This window comes from Stegostoma tigrinum, chromosome 8, assembly GCF_030684315.1.
Source record: "Stegostoma tigrinum isolate sSteTig4 chromosome 8, sSteTig4.hap1, whole genome shotgun sequence".
Classification (NCBI taxonomy): Eukaryota; Metazoa; Chordata; class Chondrichthyes; order Orectolobiformes; family Stegostomatidae; genus Stegostoma; species Stegostoma tigrinum.
In genome coordinates this window covers 48,474,149-48,494,599 of record NC_081361.1, presented here as the reverse complement: position 1 = coordinate 48,494,599, position 20,451 = coordinate 48,474,149, and the positions used below count along the sequence as shown (strand labels likewise).

General features: G+C 38.8%; 2 protein-coding genes across 2 annotated transcripts in view; one reads left to right on the top strand and one right to left on the bottom strand.

The window, feature by feature from the left end:
- LOC125456139 (centromere protein R-like) overlaps positions 1-20,451 on the top strand; it is a 56,983-nt gene that overhangs the window by 32,490 nt on the left and 4,042 nt on the right. The window lies entirely within an intron of this gene.
- alg6 (ALG6 alpha-1,3-glucosyltransferase) overlaps positions 5,272-20,451 on the bottom strand; it is a 54,009-nt gene continuing 38,829 nt past the window's right edge. The window contains exons 11-14 of the mRNA XM_048538910.2: positions 17,403-17,473; positions 9,974-10,042; positions 7,550-7,748; positions 5,272-5,548 (exon numbers count right to left, since the gene is read on the bottom strand). Of these exons, the coding sequence (XP_048394867.1) occupies positions 5,351-5,548; positions 7,550-7,748; positions 9,974-10,042; positions 17,403-17,473 (537 nt within the window). The 3' untranslated portion in view covers positions 5,272-5,350. The remainder of the gene's footprint in view (positions 5,549-7,549; positions 7,749-9,973; positions 10,043-17,402; positions 17,474-20,451) is intronic.

Below are 20,451 nucleotides of genomic sequence, written 5' to 3'. Positions count from 1 at the left end.
ATGTAAATTCCTGATATCTATGCAACCTTAATTGGTTAGTTTGAACTTTGGCTCTTGGCCTCTTTGCCTGATGCCTTTCCTTTGTCCTTCTGTTTGAACCTTGGTTTAATTTGGTTTAGTTTTGCTAGTGGAACTATGAGGTTACTAGCGAAACTATTAGATTGCTACTGACAGGTAGCAACTGGTTGCTAGTAGCTCTGTGGAAAACTAAAACTGAGCCTCTGAATCTGCCCAGCCCTGTTCTGAATACTGTAACCTCAACAGCTGTTTTCTTTCCATAGTCTTTGCCAGAATAATGTCACTTATCCGATAAATGTCACTTATCCGAACACCTTTATATGGAGAAGAAATAAATCTACAGCAGTTGTAATGAAATAAAATTAATTAGATCTTTGTCATCTCAATGCCTTAGCATCCTCAAGGTGTTACTGACAGTTTAGACTCACTTATCAAGAATTCCCGCTCAGACAAGGTAGATGACATTGATCAATACCTGTGGAACTGTACTTTGGTCTGAGCTGAATGCCTTTAGGACAGAATAGGGAAAAGAAATCAAAAGGAAAGCTAAATGCTATGATTTTAATCTTATGTTAATGAGACACAATATTAAAAACAATTGATTGGACATGTCCAAGTAAAACAGTCCAGAATAACATGCATTCTAATTATCTACAGTTTAATGTTATAAATTCTGTACTTGGGGAAATGGCCCATAGAAGTTTGGTGTGAATATGAAAGAGCAGATCATTGCAGCTGCCTGCTCATATAAATATATGACTGAAATGTCACTAAGCAAATCAATCTGTCCACTAAAATGCCTACACAGAACTGCTCCCACAGGTGCACACCAAGATACAATTTCTAGCACCTAATTTAAATGCCACTTATCCAGACAGAACTGTCTCCCATTAACCCTCTATCCTGTCAAAGAAAATCTTATCTATTTGTATACTAGGTTATATCTTTATTATTTACAGTTAAGTTTCAGAAATCCTCAAGAATTAATGCCCAAATTAATAATGTGTCTCTAGTGTTGCTTGCTGATATAATATTGCGTGATCAGCATACTCTAACAAGCTTGAAATGTTGATGAGCAGTCAATGGTAGCCACATGACAGCATAGACCATCGGGGGAAAAATTATTCCTAAAGAAGCTGCCTCTGCAGCTTCACAATTGCTTCCAACACGAGGTCCATACAGTCTTACTGCCATTAACTGTCAGGCCAAAATTCACCTCAAGTGTTCCAGCTGAGATCTATGTCCTCATAGCCTCACTCCTTGGATCCAGTAATGCTCCCAGTGCCTCCAAATTCAATGATCAGCTGGTCTTATTTTCAATATTTTTCTTAGTTCTTTACAGCCTAATCTCTTAATGTTTTAACTTGACATTTGTTCATGCTGCTTTTTTTTCTTGGTTCTAAGACCTGTTACTCAAGTTAAAGGCAATGAAGTTTTAGCAGGAACTAGTCAATGCCAGTTTCAAATGGATGTTGGATCAATTGATATTTTGAGGATTGAATAGACAGATTCTTATTAGGCAAGGACACCAATAGATATGAATTGGTGTAATTTTTTTGAGGGCTCTTCAAGATATTCTAGAGGATTACTTTTTTTGATTTTCCAGGGCTACCTTTTCAGTCTCACTCTATTATGTGATTCAGTCACTAGCAATGTTATCTTCTGTATTTATGTTGACATATGGGTATTTGGGCTCTTACAAGCAGAATTAGAAGAACGCAACAATATCCTCAATAATGGCTTCAGCCCCACCTCTGGCCATGGCCTAAATCATTGTTTATCCAATGATAGTGACCACTGTCTGCTCCATGAATCAAGGCAAACAACAATGACTGGCCATTACGAGCTAGGCCTTACTGCCAAGAAGGAAGTGTCTGAGGAGTGTGTGCAAAGCATTTGACTAATGTGGCTAACATGGTTAAAAAGCTAACAATGTGTGCAAACTATGATTTGAGGCTGAATCAAGAATTATGGTTTGTGAGGGTGAAGTTATGAATGTTAACATGAGTTACCAATTCGAGAGACTGTTTGTGTTCCTCACATCAAATCACTTTTAGAGTAATTTAAACATACAATGCAGTGTGCCTTCCACTTAAGAGGGCAGTCTACCCTGAACCCGTGTTTTCCTCTCTCAACTTTTCATTTACCGTATTGTCGTAAGCAGCTTAGTAGCATGCTTAGTGTTGCCTGTACACCATAATTTAAAACAGCAAGACATTTACCTACTGCCTGCATTGAAAGCAACAAGTATAGGGTAATACTGCATTGTTATCCCTGCATCTGCTTTGTGTCTTGAACAATTTCCCAGCCAGTATTGAGTCTTGTTTTGTTTGGTCCAGATTTCCATCCTGAATAGCAAAGATGCAGAAGAGAAAGCACACAAATAGAAATGCAGACAATAAAAGAACAAAAAACAATCAGGCAGGTAGAGTTATATTGAAAGGAGAAGGGGGTAGGGGACAGAACAAAAGGCTGCTGGAGGGGTTAACAGTGTAGAAACAAAGAGCTTTAATTTTTAACTGAGCAATGCCACATGAGATCAGTTGGACTTTACATAAAATTGAATTTAGAAGAAATGATGTGCTTTCTTTATTTGAGAGTTAGATTGTAACTGGAAGGATATTTGGTGCCTTTTATACATTTACGGCAAAGTGCACTGTGGAAACCAGCGGTGGCAATGCTAATAGGATAATATCATTTGCCTCTCAGGGTGACTTTTTGTTTCATTTTTTCAGAATAATTTATTAGAGCAGATGGGTATCAGAGAGCAACACTACTTTCCGTCCCCATCTTATTTTCTTTCCCTTTCCATAACATTCAGCGCTAGAGATCCAAAATATTCATGATTATCAATTACTGCTTTTTTTGCGGCAGGATTGCCACCAGTTTGACAACTGTCATTTCTAAGATCCAGTTTCTGGTTTTGTACTAGGTGGCTCATGTAACTTTCACTCCGTCACAATTAGAGGTCAACTGAAAGTGAAAACATACCAGAGTATATAACTAATGTTTTATCACCGCAGTAACAACATGGAATTAACAACCTGCACAAATGCAACAGAGAACAGGCCACTGGTGCTTGAGATCGCTGCCGTTTCTTTTGAGCATTCTTGAGCTGCTTGTCAACTGTGACCCTTGCAAAACACGTGATTGAGAAGAGATTTTCATTGCATTGCCCTCGAGTTGTCTCATTCAATGTATTGAATATGTCATTCGTTCAGAATGTCATGAATGCCATTTTCCAGTACAGCTGGGGGAAGCAAAGAATCTTGCCCACCTCATGGTTGTGCTGTCTTCTAAATTCCAAAGTCTACTAAAACACAAATAAACTGACGAGCAGAAATGGGAAAGCAGGTGGGAATGCATAGCCTTCAGAAACTTGACATCTTCATTTTATTTAAACATTTGTTAATAGATTTGTGCTTTCACTATTAATATTGCATTTTGTCTTTATTACTCTGTGCATAGGACATGTTACAAGAAGGTCTACATTCATGGTGACTTGTCAGTTTATTTTGTGTTACATAAATATATAACACAATTAAAATAAATTGTGGATAGTGGTTATGCAATTACACGTGCTACATGGAAAAATTTTCTACACTAATTTTAAACTATCGTTGCATATTATAATCAATATTACAGGAACGTACAAATTCTCCAACGAGATCATGCCACCTCAGAGTCAATGTTCCTTGTTTTTCTATTGTTTCATACTGTCATGGAACAGGGCAGCTTATTTTCAAACCATCACCTTTTCTCATAGATAGGAAACAGAACCTATTTTCTCCATTCCCTATTTTTTTGTTTCTTTATCTCCCATCTCAAAGGTATTGTATGACACCAGGGTACAACTTATCTCGTTGTGATTTGGCCTTAATTGTTTTTTGCAAGTGTATTAAACACGAACAATTAAAGGCAACAGAATACTAATCAGACAGGGCATCACGTGCAAACATACACTTGCCAGAGATCATTGGGTAGTAATCAAGGAATCTCGGATGATTTCTGATTATCTTAAACCAATAAATAACAGTAACACTGTTGCTGATTTGGTTTTAATTACTGAGGTCAGCATAGAACCAGAACCTCTAACCAAGCCACATTTTTATGCTTTCCTGGTATATGAACACTACAAGAACTGCATTTGTTGCTTATCCCCACTACCTCGCAAAAATGGTGTTGAACTGCTTTCTTGAACTGTTCCAGTCTCTGATGTGTCGGTACTCCCATGACAATGTTCCATTTAAGTTGTGCAGCCACTGGGAGGCTCTGCGTACACTGACTAATAGTCACTGCTGTGCATGGACTTCAGAGCTCTATGCAAAAAACTTTAAAGATACATTGTCCTACAGCACTGTCTGAATCCCAGGATATAAACCCAACAAAAGTAAAGGAATGATGACATGGTTCCAAGTCAGGATGGAGTGTGGATTGGGCAGAACCTTACAGGTTATGGTTTACCCACATCTGATCCCCTTGACCCTAGGTGGTAAAGGTCACCAGTTTAGAAAATGCTATCAAAGGCATTTTGCAAGTTACTGCAGTGCACCTTGTTTATGGTACACATTGTTGTCACTTCATTGATGGTGGAGGGAATGAATATTAAAGTTGGCATATGGAATGCCAATCATGCAGGCTGCTTTGTTCCAGATGGTGATGATCTTTTTGAGTGTTGTTAGAGCTGCATCTATCTAGACAAGTGAACTGTACCCACCACACTCCTGACTGGTGCCTATACATTGTAGACAGGCTTTAGGGAGAAAGGATGCAAGTTATCTCTGGTGAATTCCCAGTTTCTGACCTGCAACCGTAGCCACAAGTATTTTATATGCCAGTTCAATTCTGGTCATTGGTATGCCCCAGGATGTTGGTGCTGGCACTGGTAAAGTTAAGGGGAGATAGTTAGATCCTGTCATGTTAGAGATGATCGTTGCCTGGCAGTTGGAAAACAACCAGTGGCCCCTTAAATTTCCAAGCACAAAGATTGAGAATTCGGCAGTGTATGGGAACCTAGGAGCAAATGCATGATGCTTAACATTCCACACATACCAGTTCAGTGTCTCTCTTTACTGGACTTCTTTCTAATGTGGCATGATTGTTGCTTGCCTCTTATCCCAAGCCTGAATGTTGTGCATGCCTTGTTGCATTTGGACAGGGGAGACTACTTCATATGACATGGCAAATTTGTCAAGTGATCTATGAAGGCAACTGCTGTATGGAATTTAAAAAAAAAAGAGAGGGGTTTTGGCATTAGGGTTTAAAACAGCAGCTTTTATTCACTGTATTTTAGACAAAATAATTAATTCCTCAGTGTGCAGTAATTTGTTCTTTATTTCATCTTCTGCTGAGGCTTCTTGTAGACAGATTCCGATAGATGCAGAATGTTGAAGTACACCAGAAAGATCAAAAAATGGATGCAGGAAAACAGAGACACCAGGACAGGGAATAAATCCGGCAGTTGTGGGGGAGGATTTTGCGTCGCACTTATCAAGCTAAGTATTACCATGGCAATTATGGATAGAAGGAACTGTAGGAATAAAAAAGAAAGTTTTTCTGTTTCATAAGTCACATTTTTCAATACTTATTCTGACTTTCAATGTTGGAAAATGCAAATATTAGAAGACATGCAAATGAGAAAATATAATTCCCTGAATGACCTTCATACTTTCTGCATCCTTACTTTCGTGTAATGCTTGTCTACCATCTTCTATTTTGTCTCAATGTTTCTCAGAATGTCTGTGCAATGGAACTACTCGAACTTACACTTTTCCTTCTACGTACATAGATTTCTTTTGTTACCCAAACATTAGTTTTTGATACATGTTGCCTTCTTTGCCCTCTTTTCCACCTGGTGGTGATGTCCTGCTCAATTGTGTTAACCCCATACTTAGGTTTTTCTCTTTTTGTGAGAAACCTAAATATTTTTTGAATGCCATTCATTTGGTGTTGGAATGTTTTAGCTTCAAGACTTCAGTTCAGTTGTCTAGGCTAACATCCCAGTTGGATGGAGAACAGCTTCCATCTCAAACTGTTAGTATGCAGGAACAGCTTGTAATCAAGAAAGTTCGTAAGCTATAATTCTTTACGATGTGATGAACTGAACATAAAGTACTTTATTACACTTCAATTATACAAGCATTGCTGAGACCACATTTCAAATTTTGGATACTGAGGAAAAATATAAGAGCATTAGAAGCAGTTCATTAGACTAATACCTAGAAGGAATGCGTTGTCTTATGAATATAGGTTGGTCTTGTTTTGACAGGAGTTTAGAAGAGTGAGATTGACTTGACTGAAGTATATACAATCCTGAATGGTCCTGACAAGATAGTTGTCTGAAAGATATTTCCTTGAGGGTTAGTCCAAAAGTAGCTGGCACTGTTTTAAAGTAAGGCATCATTTTTTGAGGATAGAGATGAGGTTTTTTTCTCTCAGTCATGCAAATTTGGAACTCTGCCTCAAAGGCAGAGGCAGGGTCACTGAATAGTTTTTAAGGCAAAGGTAGATTGATTCCCTTGCCTAACAAGAATCTATGGTTACTGGGGGGGAAAATGGAAATGTATAATTCAAAACAGAAACAGATCAGTCATGATCTGAAAGGCAGAGCAGGCTCAAAAGGACTGAAGGGTCTATTTCTGCTCCTATTTTGTATGTGGTACATGCAGCATTTTCATCTTTCATTTGAAACTTTAAATGGAAGGCCCTGTCAAGTAGTTGTAGAAGATACTGTGGTACTACTTTGAAAATTTTCAGGCGTTTTCTCCCTTATGTGCTGACCAATATTTATTCTTCAACCAACTGTTTTTAAATCACAGATGGACTAATCATTGCTCGTTGTAGGATGTTGCTCTGTGCAAATTGGGAGCTGCATTTCCCATATTTAAGCAGCTAAAGTAAGTACTTGGAAATGAAAGGTACTTGGTGACATCCCTTTTAAAATTTTCTCCCAATGTTCTATCTTCCGCTACAGCTTTTGAGTAAGATTTCTGAAGAAGTCATTTTGGACTTGAAAAGTTAACTTTGTATCTCTCGTGCTGACAGACCTGCTTAATTTCTCCAGCACTATGTGTTGGTTTTGAGCCAATTTAGAGCTGGTTTATGCCAAATGTAAAGTCAGTTTGTATTGTGGCTCTGAACTAACATAACCAAGCTAAATCATTTACAGTTTAATCTCCTGCAGAAATTATTTATAATTACAAATATATGAAATTCAATGTCTGACTCCATTTTTGTCACTGTTAACATTAACCACTTCCCCATTAATTACTATGAATTATAGTCAAAGTAAAGCTCACACTTCTTGCCTCAGCAGCATTACATCAAACATCACCCTGTTGTGATGTTTTCTATTTCCTGCACCAGCCATTCTCTTGGCCAATTTACTGCTACTTAACCTTCACTTACCTAATTTATCTAAACTGGTTTTGAATCAAGGCCCCAGAAGTAATATGTAAACGTGTGATCCCAGTGGCTCATTTGAAAAAAAATTAAAAAGTAACGGGTTTTCAAAAAGTAATTATTTACTTACTGCAAGTTTTGCAAGACACGGTGGAATTGTAAAGTGTGGAATGTACCTCCTCACACCCTGAGAAAATCGTTGGAGCTGCAGATCCTCCAATGACACTTTTTCAAAGGCTGACAGAAATGTTGCTGTGATGAGAAGAAAGGCTAAAGAGGTAACAGTGTAAGGAAGGAGCAGGCCATCCTTCATCAACAGGGGGAGCATGCTATGGATACATCAAAATAAAGAATGTTAAAAGTGAGAAGCCTCATTCTTATTCAGTACCATTCATTAAACTAAAACTGCACAAATAAGTTGGCCTGACCTCTGAATTAGGGAAAAGCTTGTTAGGTATTTCCTAAAAAATGGCTGGTGTTAAAGGCTGAATGAAATACTGACTTACAGCAGTGTTAAGAAAATGGGTTTATGTGAGATAGTTATGCTTAAACATTCTCCTTCAATTTAGGGTAAAGCAAAATGTCCTGGAATGGAGAAAGGTGATGTGTGCCAGTAGATACGCACAAGTGATATGCTCCATTAGGTCAGAAGTTCAAGGTTGCAACATCATAGAAACTCATGCATGAGTTTTCATACTTGGCCCCAAAGGAGGTCAGAAACAAAAACAGAAATTGCTGGAGAAACTCAGCAGGTCTGGCAGCATCTGTGGGAAGAATGCAGAGTTAATGTTTTGAGTTCCAGTGGTGGTTCTTCAGAACAGTTCTAATGAAGAGTCACTGGACTTGAAACATTAACTCTGCGTTCTTCATACAAATACTGCCAAACCTGCTGTGTTTCCCCAGCAATTTCTGTTTTTATTTCAGATTTCCAGCATCCGCAGTTCTTTGTTTTATTTTCGTAATTACCCAATGGAGGCCAGCTGTCTTTGCTGCACGCAGACTCGAAAAATCTGTACAGAAAGACCAAAAAAAAGTGGCTGTTGACTAAGAAAAGGACTGTTTTTGGTTTTCCCAATTTACCGGTCTGGTAGATTCACTTAACAAAAAATATGAATCAGTTTTCTATACTTAACTACTATTTATTACAAATAAGGAATGTTCTAACCACAAACAAACAGCAATGAGTGGCTGACGTAGAACTCTACCAATTAAAACTCTAATCTTTTTCTAAAACAGACAAAACAAAAATTGGTGTTATGCATAGAGGGGGTAAAAAAATTACTGGGGAAACAATTCACTGGCACCTGTTCTTATGAATTGATAGATGGTTCCTTCACTCCCTCCCCCCCGAAGTACTTTAGCTCTTTGAGCTTATTTTTCAGGCTTTTATCTCTTCTTCACAGGAGACACAGTGTTTGGTTTGCCAACTATAAAGTCTTAATTATTGGTTAAAAGCAACAGCTGATAATAACCAGAAAGAGAAAATAACTGTCTTTCTTTATCTTCAGTTTTTGACTACAGAAAGAGAGAAACACACCACCTACCCTTCCTGAGTCCAAGGGGTCCTCATTATCATTCAACCCTGCAAGATGTTAAGGTACCCAGGAGCCAATCATTACAGCTGTCATCAGGCTGATGACCTTTGGCATATAGAAGTGAATTCAGTGGCACAAACTAATCAGCAACCTGTTACTGACCAAATCTACGTATAGACTCCCTGGCGTTACAATGTCTCCCTTTAACCACCCCCTACTGCTTGCAAAGCAACAGTCAGAACCAATCCACAATGAGTTTCAGTAAATTATGTTTTAAATGTATAGCAAATCCTTCTTCAGCCCTTCGTTATAAAACAGTCCTTTTCCCAATTCAGTCCATATTCAGAAATAAAGTTTTTAAAAAAGTTACAAAAATAGACTTCAAAGACCAAAGAGTTGCCAGAGGGTACCTTGCTGCAGCAAGTTAATTTGATTATACTTGGAAATGACATTTAAAAAGATGTAGAAAACTTGCCCTGGCGGAACAAAGAGAAGATAATCTTTTAAATAGCCAGAAAAATTTGGACCTTTAAACTACAAGAATACCTATCTTCTGAGTGTGTGCTGTAGTGTGGAAATATGGCACAAGGCTTTTGATTTACTATTTGTGTTCACTGGTTAATGAAGTGCCTGTTATGTAGCTTAGTAGATTAGTTAAGCCTACCAAATGACTTTTATTTGATGTTCATTTTATACTTACTGTAAAAGTAAAAGTTTTAAAACATGACACCATGTGCAATTCTTCTGTTGGCTTCTAATAGCTCAAACTTTGTGTATTCAGCGACCCAAGTATTTTAGCAATGTTAAAAAAAACCATTAGATGCTTGATGTTTATCAAAATCATATGCAAGGGAGAAGATTTACAAGGAAGATTCTTTTACATCATAAATTTATTGGACATTAAACAGGAGAGGAAATGGAAAATCATCTGCAGTAAGGCCAAGGCATTTCCACAGAATCTAGTAATTAGTAACTATTAATTAGTATCCATTTAGAAATTTGAAAAATAATGACCTCACCTAAAAGTTGACACAAGCAAAAACCAAGTTGCCATGAATGGGATTTCATGTAGAAGCAATAATACAGGCCTGAAAACAAAATTGAATAAAAATGCATGATTAAAAATTTGCACAGAGCTGAAGTGAAATATGGCAAGGAACATATGGGTAAACACAATGTTTTGTGTCATACTGATCCACACAGATCAAGAAGATCAACAGTTCAGTCCCAGTTTGTACTCCTTCAGCTGATCTTACCCAGGATAATGTTAGGGTATTATAAATGGTCTCAGTGTTTTTGTCACCATAGGGATGTCCTCACAGTTAAATACTGAGATTCACTATTTGACACATAACCATACACACAATATAATGAACAAACAGCTCACACTTGAATTGCAGAGTACACTGTTACAGTTATATCAGCCATAACCTTGCTAAATGGAGGGGCTGAATGGCCTGCTCTATGTTTGGATGTATGTTGGCATCGGAGATGGCAATTTAACCTGATAAGTCTACAAGTGCAACGTAACTCTTTCCACTCCCTGACCCTTCCCAGTTGTGCAGCAAATTTCTTCACTTCAGATTTTTTATTGATTTCCTTTGAAAAGGCACAATTAAATCTGCCTGTAACATCCTCTCAGCAAGTGCATTCTAGATTATAACCACTTAATAAGTAAAACTGCTTTTCTACATATTGCCATTGATTATTTTGCCACATGCCTTACAATCAGTATACTTTGGTTCTTCTCTCTACTACCAATGGAAACAGTTTCCCTCCATCTAGAACCTTCATGATTTTGGACAACTTGATTAAATTGCTCAACATTTTCTTTTGTAAGAACAGCAATCCCAGCTTCTCTAATCTGTTTACATAGCTGAAGTTCTTTACCTCTGAAACCATTCTCAAAAATTGTTTAAATAGCCTCTGAAGTCTTTAAATCCACTCCATAACTGGACATAATGCTCCAGTACAGGTCAATCCAGTGCTTCATGACCATCATCAAAACTTTGCTTTTGTTCGCCATAGCTATTTACAAAGCCTAATATCCCACTTTTTAACCACCACCTTAACCTGTCTTATCAGCTCTAACAATTTGTGTGCTTGCACCCATTAAAATAAAATGTGTAAATTATCTCTCCTCATTCTTCTTACCAAAAATACAACACATCCCATTTATCTGCATTAAGTTTCATCTGCCATATGCTCTCCTATTCCACCAATATCTATCTCTCTCAAAGATTATCAGTGAAATCCTCTGAGTTATCAACACTTCCAGGTATTATGTCATCTGCTATTTCTGAAATTGCACTCAATACACCCAAGCTTGGAGTATTGATGTACAGCAAATAAAACAAAGTGGCCCGGGTATTGATCCTGAGGGAAAGGCATTATTTCTGTTCCTCCAAACTGTTCACCACTGCTCTATTTCCTATCATTTAATAAATTGTGTATCCATACTGCTCTTGTCTCTCTTATTGCAAGAGCTTTTACTTTGTGGATGAGCCTATTACGTGACATTGAGTCCGATGCCTTTGAAATTCCAAAAACTTATCTTAAAAGTAACTATGCGGTGGTCAAAAATGGTTTACATTTTGAAAATCAATGTTGGCTTTCTTCAATTCCTCCATATTTGGCCAAGTGACTTAGTTTTGCCTTAGATTGTTTTCAAAAGGTTTTCTCCATCTTAGAGTTAAACTGGTTAATTTATTGTTACCGAGTTTATCCTTATAAACTATTTTTTGGTCAAGAGTATATACTTGCAATTCTTCAGTTCTTTGGCCTCACCCTCGTATTAAAGATTGGAAGATTATAGCCAGTACTGTCACAGTTTTCTCCCTTACTTCCATCTGTATCCCTGAATATAATGCATCTGATCCTGTTAGTTTTAAGTACAGCCAGTCTTTCCAATACATCCTCTCCGTCAATTTTTGGTTCATCTAGTATCTCAATTACATCTACTCTTACTACATCTTGGCAGCATTTTCTTTACTAAAGAGAGAGATGCAAAGTACTCATGGACTACCTTAGTTATAACTTCTACTTCACTGAAGTATCTACTTTTAGGTCCCGAATCACACTTAATTTTTCTCTGATGTTCATTTTACTTCTTACATGTTTAAGAGCCACTTATGGCTTCCCATTTTGGTTAGCTGCCAGTCTCCTCTAGCTCTAGCCTTCTGAACAAGAACAATACCAACTTCTTCCAGGCAGTTGTGTGTATCTTAGCACCACTTGGTGCTCCCAAACAGAAAACATGCAGCTTCCTATTAATTTTGTGGCCCTCTGCTCCCTCCAACTCATGTCCTTCAGTACTAATGGCAAGAAAATGGCACAACCCTTATTGCTGAGGAAACATCTCAGGAAGGTTAGAAAGTGCATGTTTGAACATGGAAAAAAATTGCAGCCATCCATAATACACTGCTGAGTGTTAGCCTGGTTTAGTTGGTAGCACTGTTGCTTTAGTCAAAAGCTTGTGGGTTCAAACCTACTCTAAAATATTAGAAAATTATTTAGTGAGAGAATGCTCGGGGGGCAGGGTGGTATCCTTCAAATAAATATTGGAAGAACAGTACCACGTTTCAATGTGCATGTTAATAACCCAATAGCATTATTTAAAGAAGAAAGAGTTCACCCTCAACCTAAAATCATCAGTTATTCATCATCTAACATACAAAACAGCTACAACACATGGCTACATATCACATGCCAGACATCGAAATAACCCACTGTATGTAAAGTGTGTAGCAGGATGAGATTGACTATGTTAATGATGATGCACATGGTGATGCAACTCAGACATCAACAGTCACATGCTATCTAGACTTTCAGAGAGGAATGGATGAACTACACTGAAGAATTGTAATCAGTATTCTGTACATTAGAATGTAAATAAAGAGCACAGTTATTCTGTGATAAAGTAAAGACAGAGATGCAGCAGACTCGAGTATGCACTGTCAAGACAAATGGAGCAGCCTAGAATGCAATACAGATCTCAGTTCAATACGGTGTCTACAGTTGAACGAAGCTCATCCACAATGAATGGGTCAAGTAAAACAGCAGTGAGCAGCTAGTTCCTATCGAATCACACCCCAGCAGATATCAGTGCGTTCAGGAAGGGTGCAACAACATTAGAATAAAAAGTATATAATTTTAGAATAAGAAATTGAGCCAAAGAAACAAATCTGTAGCCAGGTTTGATAAGTTATAGCTAGTAACTTTGTTTTGGGCAGAAGGCTGCTCAACTAATTTCATGGTAGCCAAATTGTCTTTTGACTACCTCAAGATTGGAATAATACAGAGCAGAAGCCTGTCTGATATGTTAACTGGCAGGAATATCAGTGATCAGACTAGTCAGTAAATGTAGAATCTCTAGTTATGTTCAGTTAGATAAGTAGTATACACTTTATAAATAAATGCTCCATTCATTTCAGCTACTGCATGCAGTGTTGCTTATCATATTCTGCCCAATTCTCTTTTATAAACGAACATACATTAATATATATTCCCAAAGGGGTCTGTGCTGGGGCCTTAAAATTTAACAATTTACATCAATGACTTTGAAGAGAGGAAAGGCATATAGCACCAAAATACATAGAAGACAAACAGATGGCAGATGTTGAAGTTTGCATTGATAGGTTAAGTGAGTGGGCAAAAATCTAGGCGATGTAGTATAATTTGGGAAACTGCTCTTTCACACAAAGAATGAAATAAAACAGCATTACTCATACAGAAAATGATTGCTCAATCCCTGGGTACAGAGGGATTTAGGTGTTCTAGTTTGTCATGACCATAGATCAGTACCTCAAAGTATTATGGTCATTTTAACTGGAAATTCCAAAGCATGTGTTTCACAAAAGGGTTGATACAGCCAGATGGCTGCACATGTAAATTAAGTGTATTTTTAGAGAGAATTACCAAGAGAACATCACATCCAAAAATGCAAAGAGAAACTTCAAACGACATTTCACAGGAGGAAACAGGCAAGTTAAAACAGACTGGACTAGGATTGTATCAGAGATAATGCGAACTGCAGATGCTGGAGAATTCCAAGATAGTAAAATGTGAAGCTGGATGAACACAGCAGGCCAAGCAGCATTTCAGGAGCACAAAAGCTGACGTTTCGGGCCTAGACCCTTCATCAGAGAGGGGGATGGGGAGAGGGAACTGGAATAAATAGGGAGAGAGGGGAAGGCGGACCGAAGATGGAGAGTAAAGAAGATAGGTGGAGAGAGTATAGGTAGGGAGGGGATAGGTCAGTCCAGGGAAGATGGACAGGTCAAGGAGGTGGGATGAGGTTAGTAGGTAGATGGGGGTGCGACTTGGGGTGGGAGGAAGGGATGGGTGAGAGGAAGAACCGGTTAGGGAGGCAGAGACAGGTTGGACTGGTTTTGGGATGCAGTGGGTGGGGGGGGGGGGGGGGGAGGGAGAGCTGGGCTGGTTGTGTGGTGCAGTGGGGGGAGGGGACGAACTGGGCTGGTTTAGGGATGCAGTTGGGGAAAGGGAGATTTTGAAACTGGTGAAGTCCACATTGATACCATTAGGCTGCAGGGTTCCCAGGCGGAATGAGAGTTGCTGTTCCTGCAACCTTCGGGTGGCATCATTGTGGCACTGCAGGAGGCCCATGATGGACATGTCATCTAAAGAATGGGAGGGGGAGTGGAAATGGTTTGCGACTGGGAGGTGCAGTTGTTTGTTGCGAACTGAGCGGAGGTGTTCTGCAAAGCGGTCTCCAAGCCTCCGCTTGGTTTCCCCAATGTAGAGGAAGCCACACCGGGTACAGTGGATGCAGTATACCACATTGGCAGATGTGCAGGTGAACCTCTGCTTAATGTGGAATGTCATCTTGGGGCCTGGGATAGGGGTGAGGGAGGAGGTGTGGGGGCAAGTGTAGCATTTCCTGCGGTTGCAGGGGAAGGTGCCGGGTGTGGTGGAGTTGGGAGGGCAGTGTGGAGCGAACAAGGGAGTCATGGAGAGAGTCTGCATCACCTCGCATTTATCCAGGTTGAACTCCATCTGCCACCTCTCAGCCCATCTCTTTATCCTGTCAATGTCCCGCTGCAGCCTACAACAGCCCTCTACACTGTCAACGACACCTCCGACCTTTGTGTCATCTGCAAACTTGCTGACCCATCCTTCAATCCCCTCATCCAAGTCATTAATAAAAATTACAAACAGTAGAGGCCCAAGGACAGAGCCCTGTGGAACTCCACTCACCACTGACTTCCAGGCAGAATATTTTCCTTCTACTACCACTCGCTGTCTTCTGTTGGCCAGCCAATTCTGTATCCAAGCAGCTAAGTTCCCCTGTATCCCATTCCTCCTGACCTTGTGAATGAGCCTACCATGGGGAACCTTATCAAATGCCTTACTGAAGTCCATATACACCACATCCACAGCTCGACCCTCATCAACTTTTCTAGTCACATCCTCAAAAAACTCGATAAGGTTTGTAAGGCATGACCTACCCCTCACAAAGCCGTGTTGACTGTATTTGATCAAGCCATGCTCTTCCAGGTGGTCATAAATCTTATCCCTCAGAATCCTTTCTAACACCTTGCAGACGACAGACGTGAGACTTACCGGTCTATAATTGCCGGGGATTTCCCTATTTCCTTTCTTAAAGAGAGGAATTACATTTGCCTCTCTCCAGTCCTCAGGTACGACTCCAGTGGAGAGCGAGGATGCAAAGATCTTCGCAAGTGGCGAAGCAATTGCATTTCTCGCTTCCCGAAGCAGCCGAGGACAAATCTGATCCGGGCCTGGCGACTTGTCAATCTTACTGAGGGATAAATTTTGAATAATCAGTGATGGCTAGTAAGTTAGGTAACTTGGTCCAAATCTATGGAATAAGTTGCTGGAGAAGACCATTGTGTAATATAAACAGGTTTATTTTTGAATTAAGCATGCATGGAGAGATAATGTAAGAAAATAGATGGATTATGTTTGGTATTTCAGGAAGTGGTGGATTTGTCTCTGATGAAAATTCCCATATCTTTCATTGTCTATGATTTTACTGGAAATATTGCAATTTCATGAAGAATGTGAGAACAGGATTAGAACCGTATCCATAAAGAAATGCATGCCTAACTCCCTTTTAAAATTGAACATTGGCAGCACTTGGTGTATGAAGGAATATTAGTGATGATACATTTCTACAGAACATGCTTGTCTTGAGTAACTTTAAATTCAGCACAACCCTGACACCCATTCCAAATCTAACTAACAATGCTTCACATTTAATCTTGATTGCAGCAACTCAAGGTAAGCCATAGTTTCTCAGCCAGGTATGTAACTGTTCTGCAAGCGTGAGAAAGAGTTATTGAATTTTACAACTATGGGTCTGCATTATCCCAAACCCAAAGCTGTTCTTACCAGTCAAAATGCGCTTCCCAACAAAAAGCAGAGCTAAATGACTTACTTCATTTCTATTTTATTTAATCTCTTTCTAATCTGGAAAATTATTGTCCTAACCAAGGCCACTGAGAGCAAAAAATCATGGAAACTTCCACGTCCTTCACATCTCTATACTACAGCAGGCTGCACATTTATTCATTTAACCATTGAGCTTTCCCAATCATTGTTTTTAAAATGAGCCATTGTAACAAGGAAGAGTAGAGGCACACCAAGCATACATGTTGATCTGCTGAAGTGAGTAAAGCTCATCTGTAATTAAACAATTCTAAACAATTTCTACAGTTATGCAACTTTTTTTGTTTGCAACATCTAGAAGCTAAAGTGCCACATTACTGAAGTCCAGTATGTTCCTCTCAAGCCAGGCGATTCCTCAAGTGTCTGATTCAGTTTAATCTAAAGATCACAACAAACCAATTTCAAACACTAACCCAAAGCACATGATAATCTGAAGGTTTCAACTCTCCATGTATTTTGACAATACAACAGCCTCAAAGCACTAAAAGAGGAAGGTCACTTACAGAGCCAATGTTACAATAGGAGTTACTGACACACTTGTTACTACGTTGAGATGATGGTTTGGACACAATCTGGGACTAGACATTTTGTGTAACCCATTTTATGGTCATCATACTTTCATTAATGAGCAAACTGCCAAATTTTATATTTACATTGCTGGAATGGACTCTCAACCCAGAGTTCATCAGTATTCATTGTAAAAACTCATACATGCATCAAGTACAGCCACCAGAGTGAGATATTGAAAAGCTGTTGACATTTAGGAATTCATATTGCACAAGTGTCAACACTTTAAACAAAAAAAAAGGAACATTAAGGCAGGAAGAGACTTAAAATGTTGGTTTCAAACCTTTCACAGTCTTAACTAATTTGCCCCTAACACTGGGAATTCCTTAACAGGTCCTAATAAAATGACAGCAGCAAGATATGAATATTCTCCTTATTTAATCTGCTGTTCATCAGATGATTGATAAGTTTTATCTCAGGAGATAAAAACTGCAGATTTTCAAAACTTACAGAGCAGCCAGAAGTATAGACTTCTCGTGAACTTGGAAGGAAAATAGGAAGAATGACAGGGAACAATTCACCTAGAAATTGCAAAAAAAAGAAAGGATTTTAAATGTCAACATGTGTCAATTAAAAATTGCAAGAAATCATCAATTCATTTCTCCTACCAGCCCAACATTTATCTTTTCAAAGGCACTCGCTTATACTACTTCTATTCTGATGAACAGTCATAATTGGCTTAAAACATTAAATGTTTCTCTCTTTACAGTTACCAAACCTGCTGAGCATTTCCAGTACTTTGCTTTGTTTCAGCTTCACATCTACCACTGGCCCCAATGTTTCTGCATGGGCTCAGGCCAGTGTTAATTACTGGTCAATACCCATTCAACTAACAACTCCTGGAAATGTGTCATCCCACATGTGCAATCTGTTCTATTGTGATTTCCTATAAATATGGCTGCTAATTTCAGTAATACAATGACAGCAGTTGCCAAGTGAAATCCAGGAAAGGCCAACGCTATTTTGATCGTGTACTTTCATTTGGTGCAGAGAAGCTGACAATACACTGACTCCCAGTTGAGGTAACTTAGGGCAGTGGTGATCAATTCTTTCTGAATACCAACTCAGTTCAAATGCAAAATGCAGCAGTCAGGCAGCTCATGAAAAATGAGTGAGGAAGATCTATTCTATTAAGGAACACAGTCGAGGGAAGGTGGGCTGCAAATGATCTGAGACTATATTATGAGAATCACTGGCCTGGACAGTGTCGGTAAGATATTCCATAATTCCCTGCATCAACTCATACATAATATAGCAATCAGGAGGGGTCCTAGGAAGGAAGTAAGGTGAAATGTATTATCACATTCGCAACAATCAGCTAACTCTTAGATTAAGGTTGAAGCAAGACTTGTTGGTCTACGTCTTGATACTACTTCACTGTACACAAAAGGAGCATTCAAGATACCTCTTACACTAAAACAGCAGTAGTCAAATTATGGTCAGGCCATTCACTGGAGGCCTCAGTAGACAAACATCTCCTCATGGTTTCAAGCTTCTGCTCATTGACTGTCTGTAGGATAGTGACCAAACAGATTGCTTACTCCTTTTTATTTTGCTTTGAGCAAAATGGCGCATCAATATTCTGTTTGGAGTCCAGTCTATCTCAACTCCCCCATCCCAGTGTAAAAGGGTTCAATTAAAACAGTCTAGTTTTGTTTGTCTTCCTGTTGCAATCTGCTTGGTAATAACTCACTCAATGGTACATTGAAATCATAGAAAAGTTAAAGACGTGCTATATAGCTCACTATTGTAGAGTTTAATGTGTTTTCATAACTTATCCTTCAGACTTCTCTAACTATCACACCACTGTACATCATTTTATAAATACAGATTTTAAACAAGATTTTAGTCTTAAAATAAACGATTTGAATTGGCTTAAGATTGTTCATAAATAGCTACAGCTTCAATAATATGTTCAAAGCAAACATTATTCGACATTTCAACCAGGTATCTGCATTTCTGATTCTCCCAAAACTGTCAACACTTTTAGAATTGTAATGGCTCACAAAACCTATCCAGTTCGAGGTCATTATTGCTGTATTTTAAAACCTTATTAGCAAACAAACAATCAGTTTACAAATTTGTTAGAAACTCAAAAAAGCAAACATTTTAAATTCTAAGTTACAAGCATGTCAAAACAAATTAGCTGAATTGGAAGTTATGCTGTCAAGTGATTTCTTTGATTCTAATTTGCTTTTTCCCCTACTATTTCTTGCCTCATTTCCTGCATTGAATTTATGTTGTACTCTTGGAGCTGGTGGCTGCTCTCTGGAGTCTCACCCAAGCAGTCATTTTTGGCTAAAAAATGCATTGGAAGAGAAACCAATGTGGACAGCGTTACTGCTGAGCCCAAGGTTGTCCACATCCAACAGGCACATATTCGTTAAGAGTCAGCAGACGGCAATCCGGAACAGAAACATGAGCTAAATTTCCCCCCTACTAAAAGGTAATAAAGCCAATTATAGAATCCCAACTATTGTCCCAGCAGAGATTAGCTAACTCAGCAGATGAACGCAAGAACCTGGAATCGTCCCATCTGTATGACTTAGTATTACACTTAGCAGTGCCTTCAGATGCCAGGTCATCAAGAATAGTGTTGATGTTTTGTTTTAAACTGTCTGCAGCGTGCAGCTCACATTCCACAACACATGTTCCCCACCAGCCACTGAGGGATCTTATGACATGGTGGAATCCTGTCATTACCTGTCTTCACTTTCAATCATCATATACTGCGTTACATTCCCTGAGTATATGCCAAACTTACTTAGAAGGTCAAAAGCAAAAGGTGAAAATTAAAATTCCCCATTTGTAACCTTTTCTAGAAAGCAAGTAAATGTGAATAGTCTACTCAAGAAATGTAGCATTGGCTAGACTGGAGGGAGATACAGCTCATGTAGGGTCTTAAAAGGAGTGGCTGGTGAGATATTTGTTGCAATAGTTTTAATTTTACAAAGTTCCCCTGATTCAAGGGCAGTCACATGGATTGAAAGATAGTGAATTTAACTCCTTTATTCAAAAAGGGAGTCAGAAAGCAGGAAGCTAGTAACTAGTTTAACATCAGTGACACATAATATGCTAGAAACCATTATTAATGGCATTACAGCAGGGCACCTGGGATAAATTCAAGGTAATCAGGAGAGTCAACATGGTTTGGTGAAAGGGAAATCATATTTCACCAATCCACTCGAATTCTTTGAGTGGTCACATATACTGTGGTTAAAGGAAGACTAGTGGATATACCAGACTTCGGTTTCCATAAGGCATTTGATAAGTTGCCTTGTCAAAGGTTACTGCAGAAAATAAAAGTTCATAATGCAAGGGGCAACATATTGGCATGGAAACAGAATTGACTGGCTAACATGAAGCAGACTGTAGTTATAAATGGGCCTTCAAGGTTGGAAAGATGTAACGAGAGGTATGCTTCAGGGATCAGTGCTGGAATCTCAACAAGTAATGATTTGTATATATTACTTGCAGGAAAGGACAGAAGGTATATTTG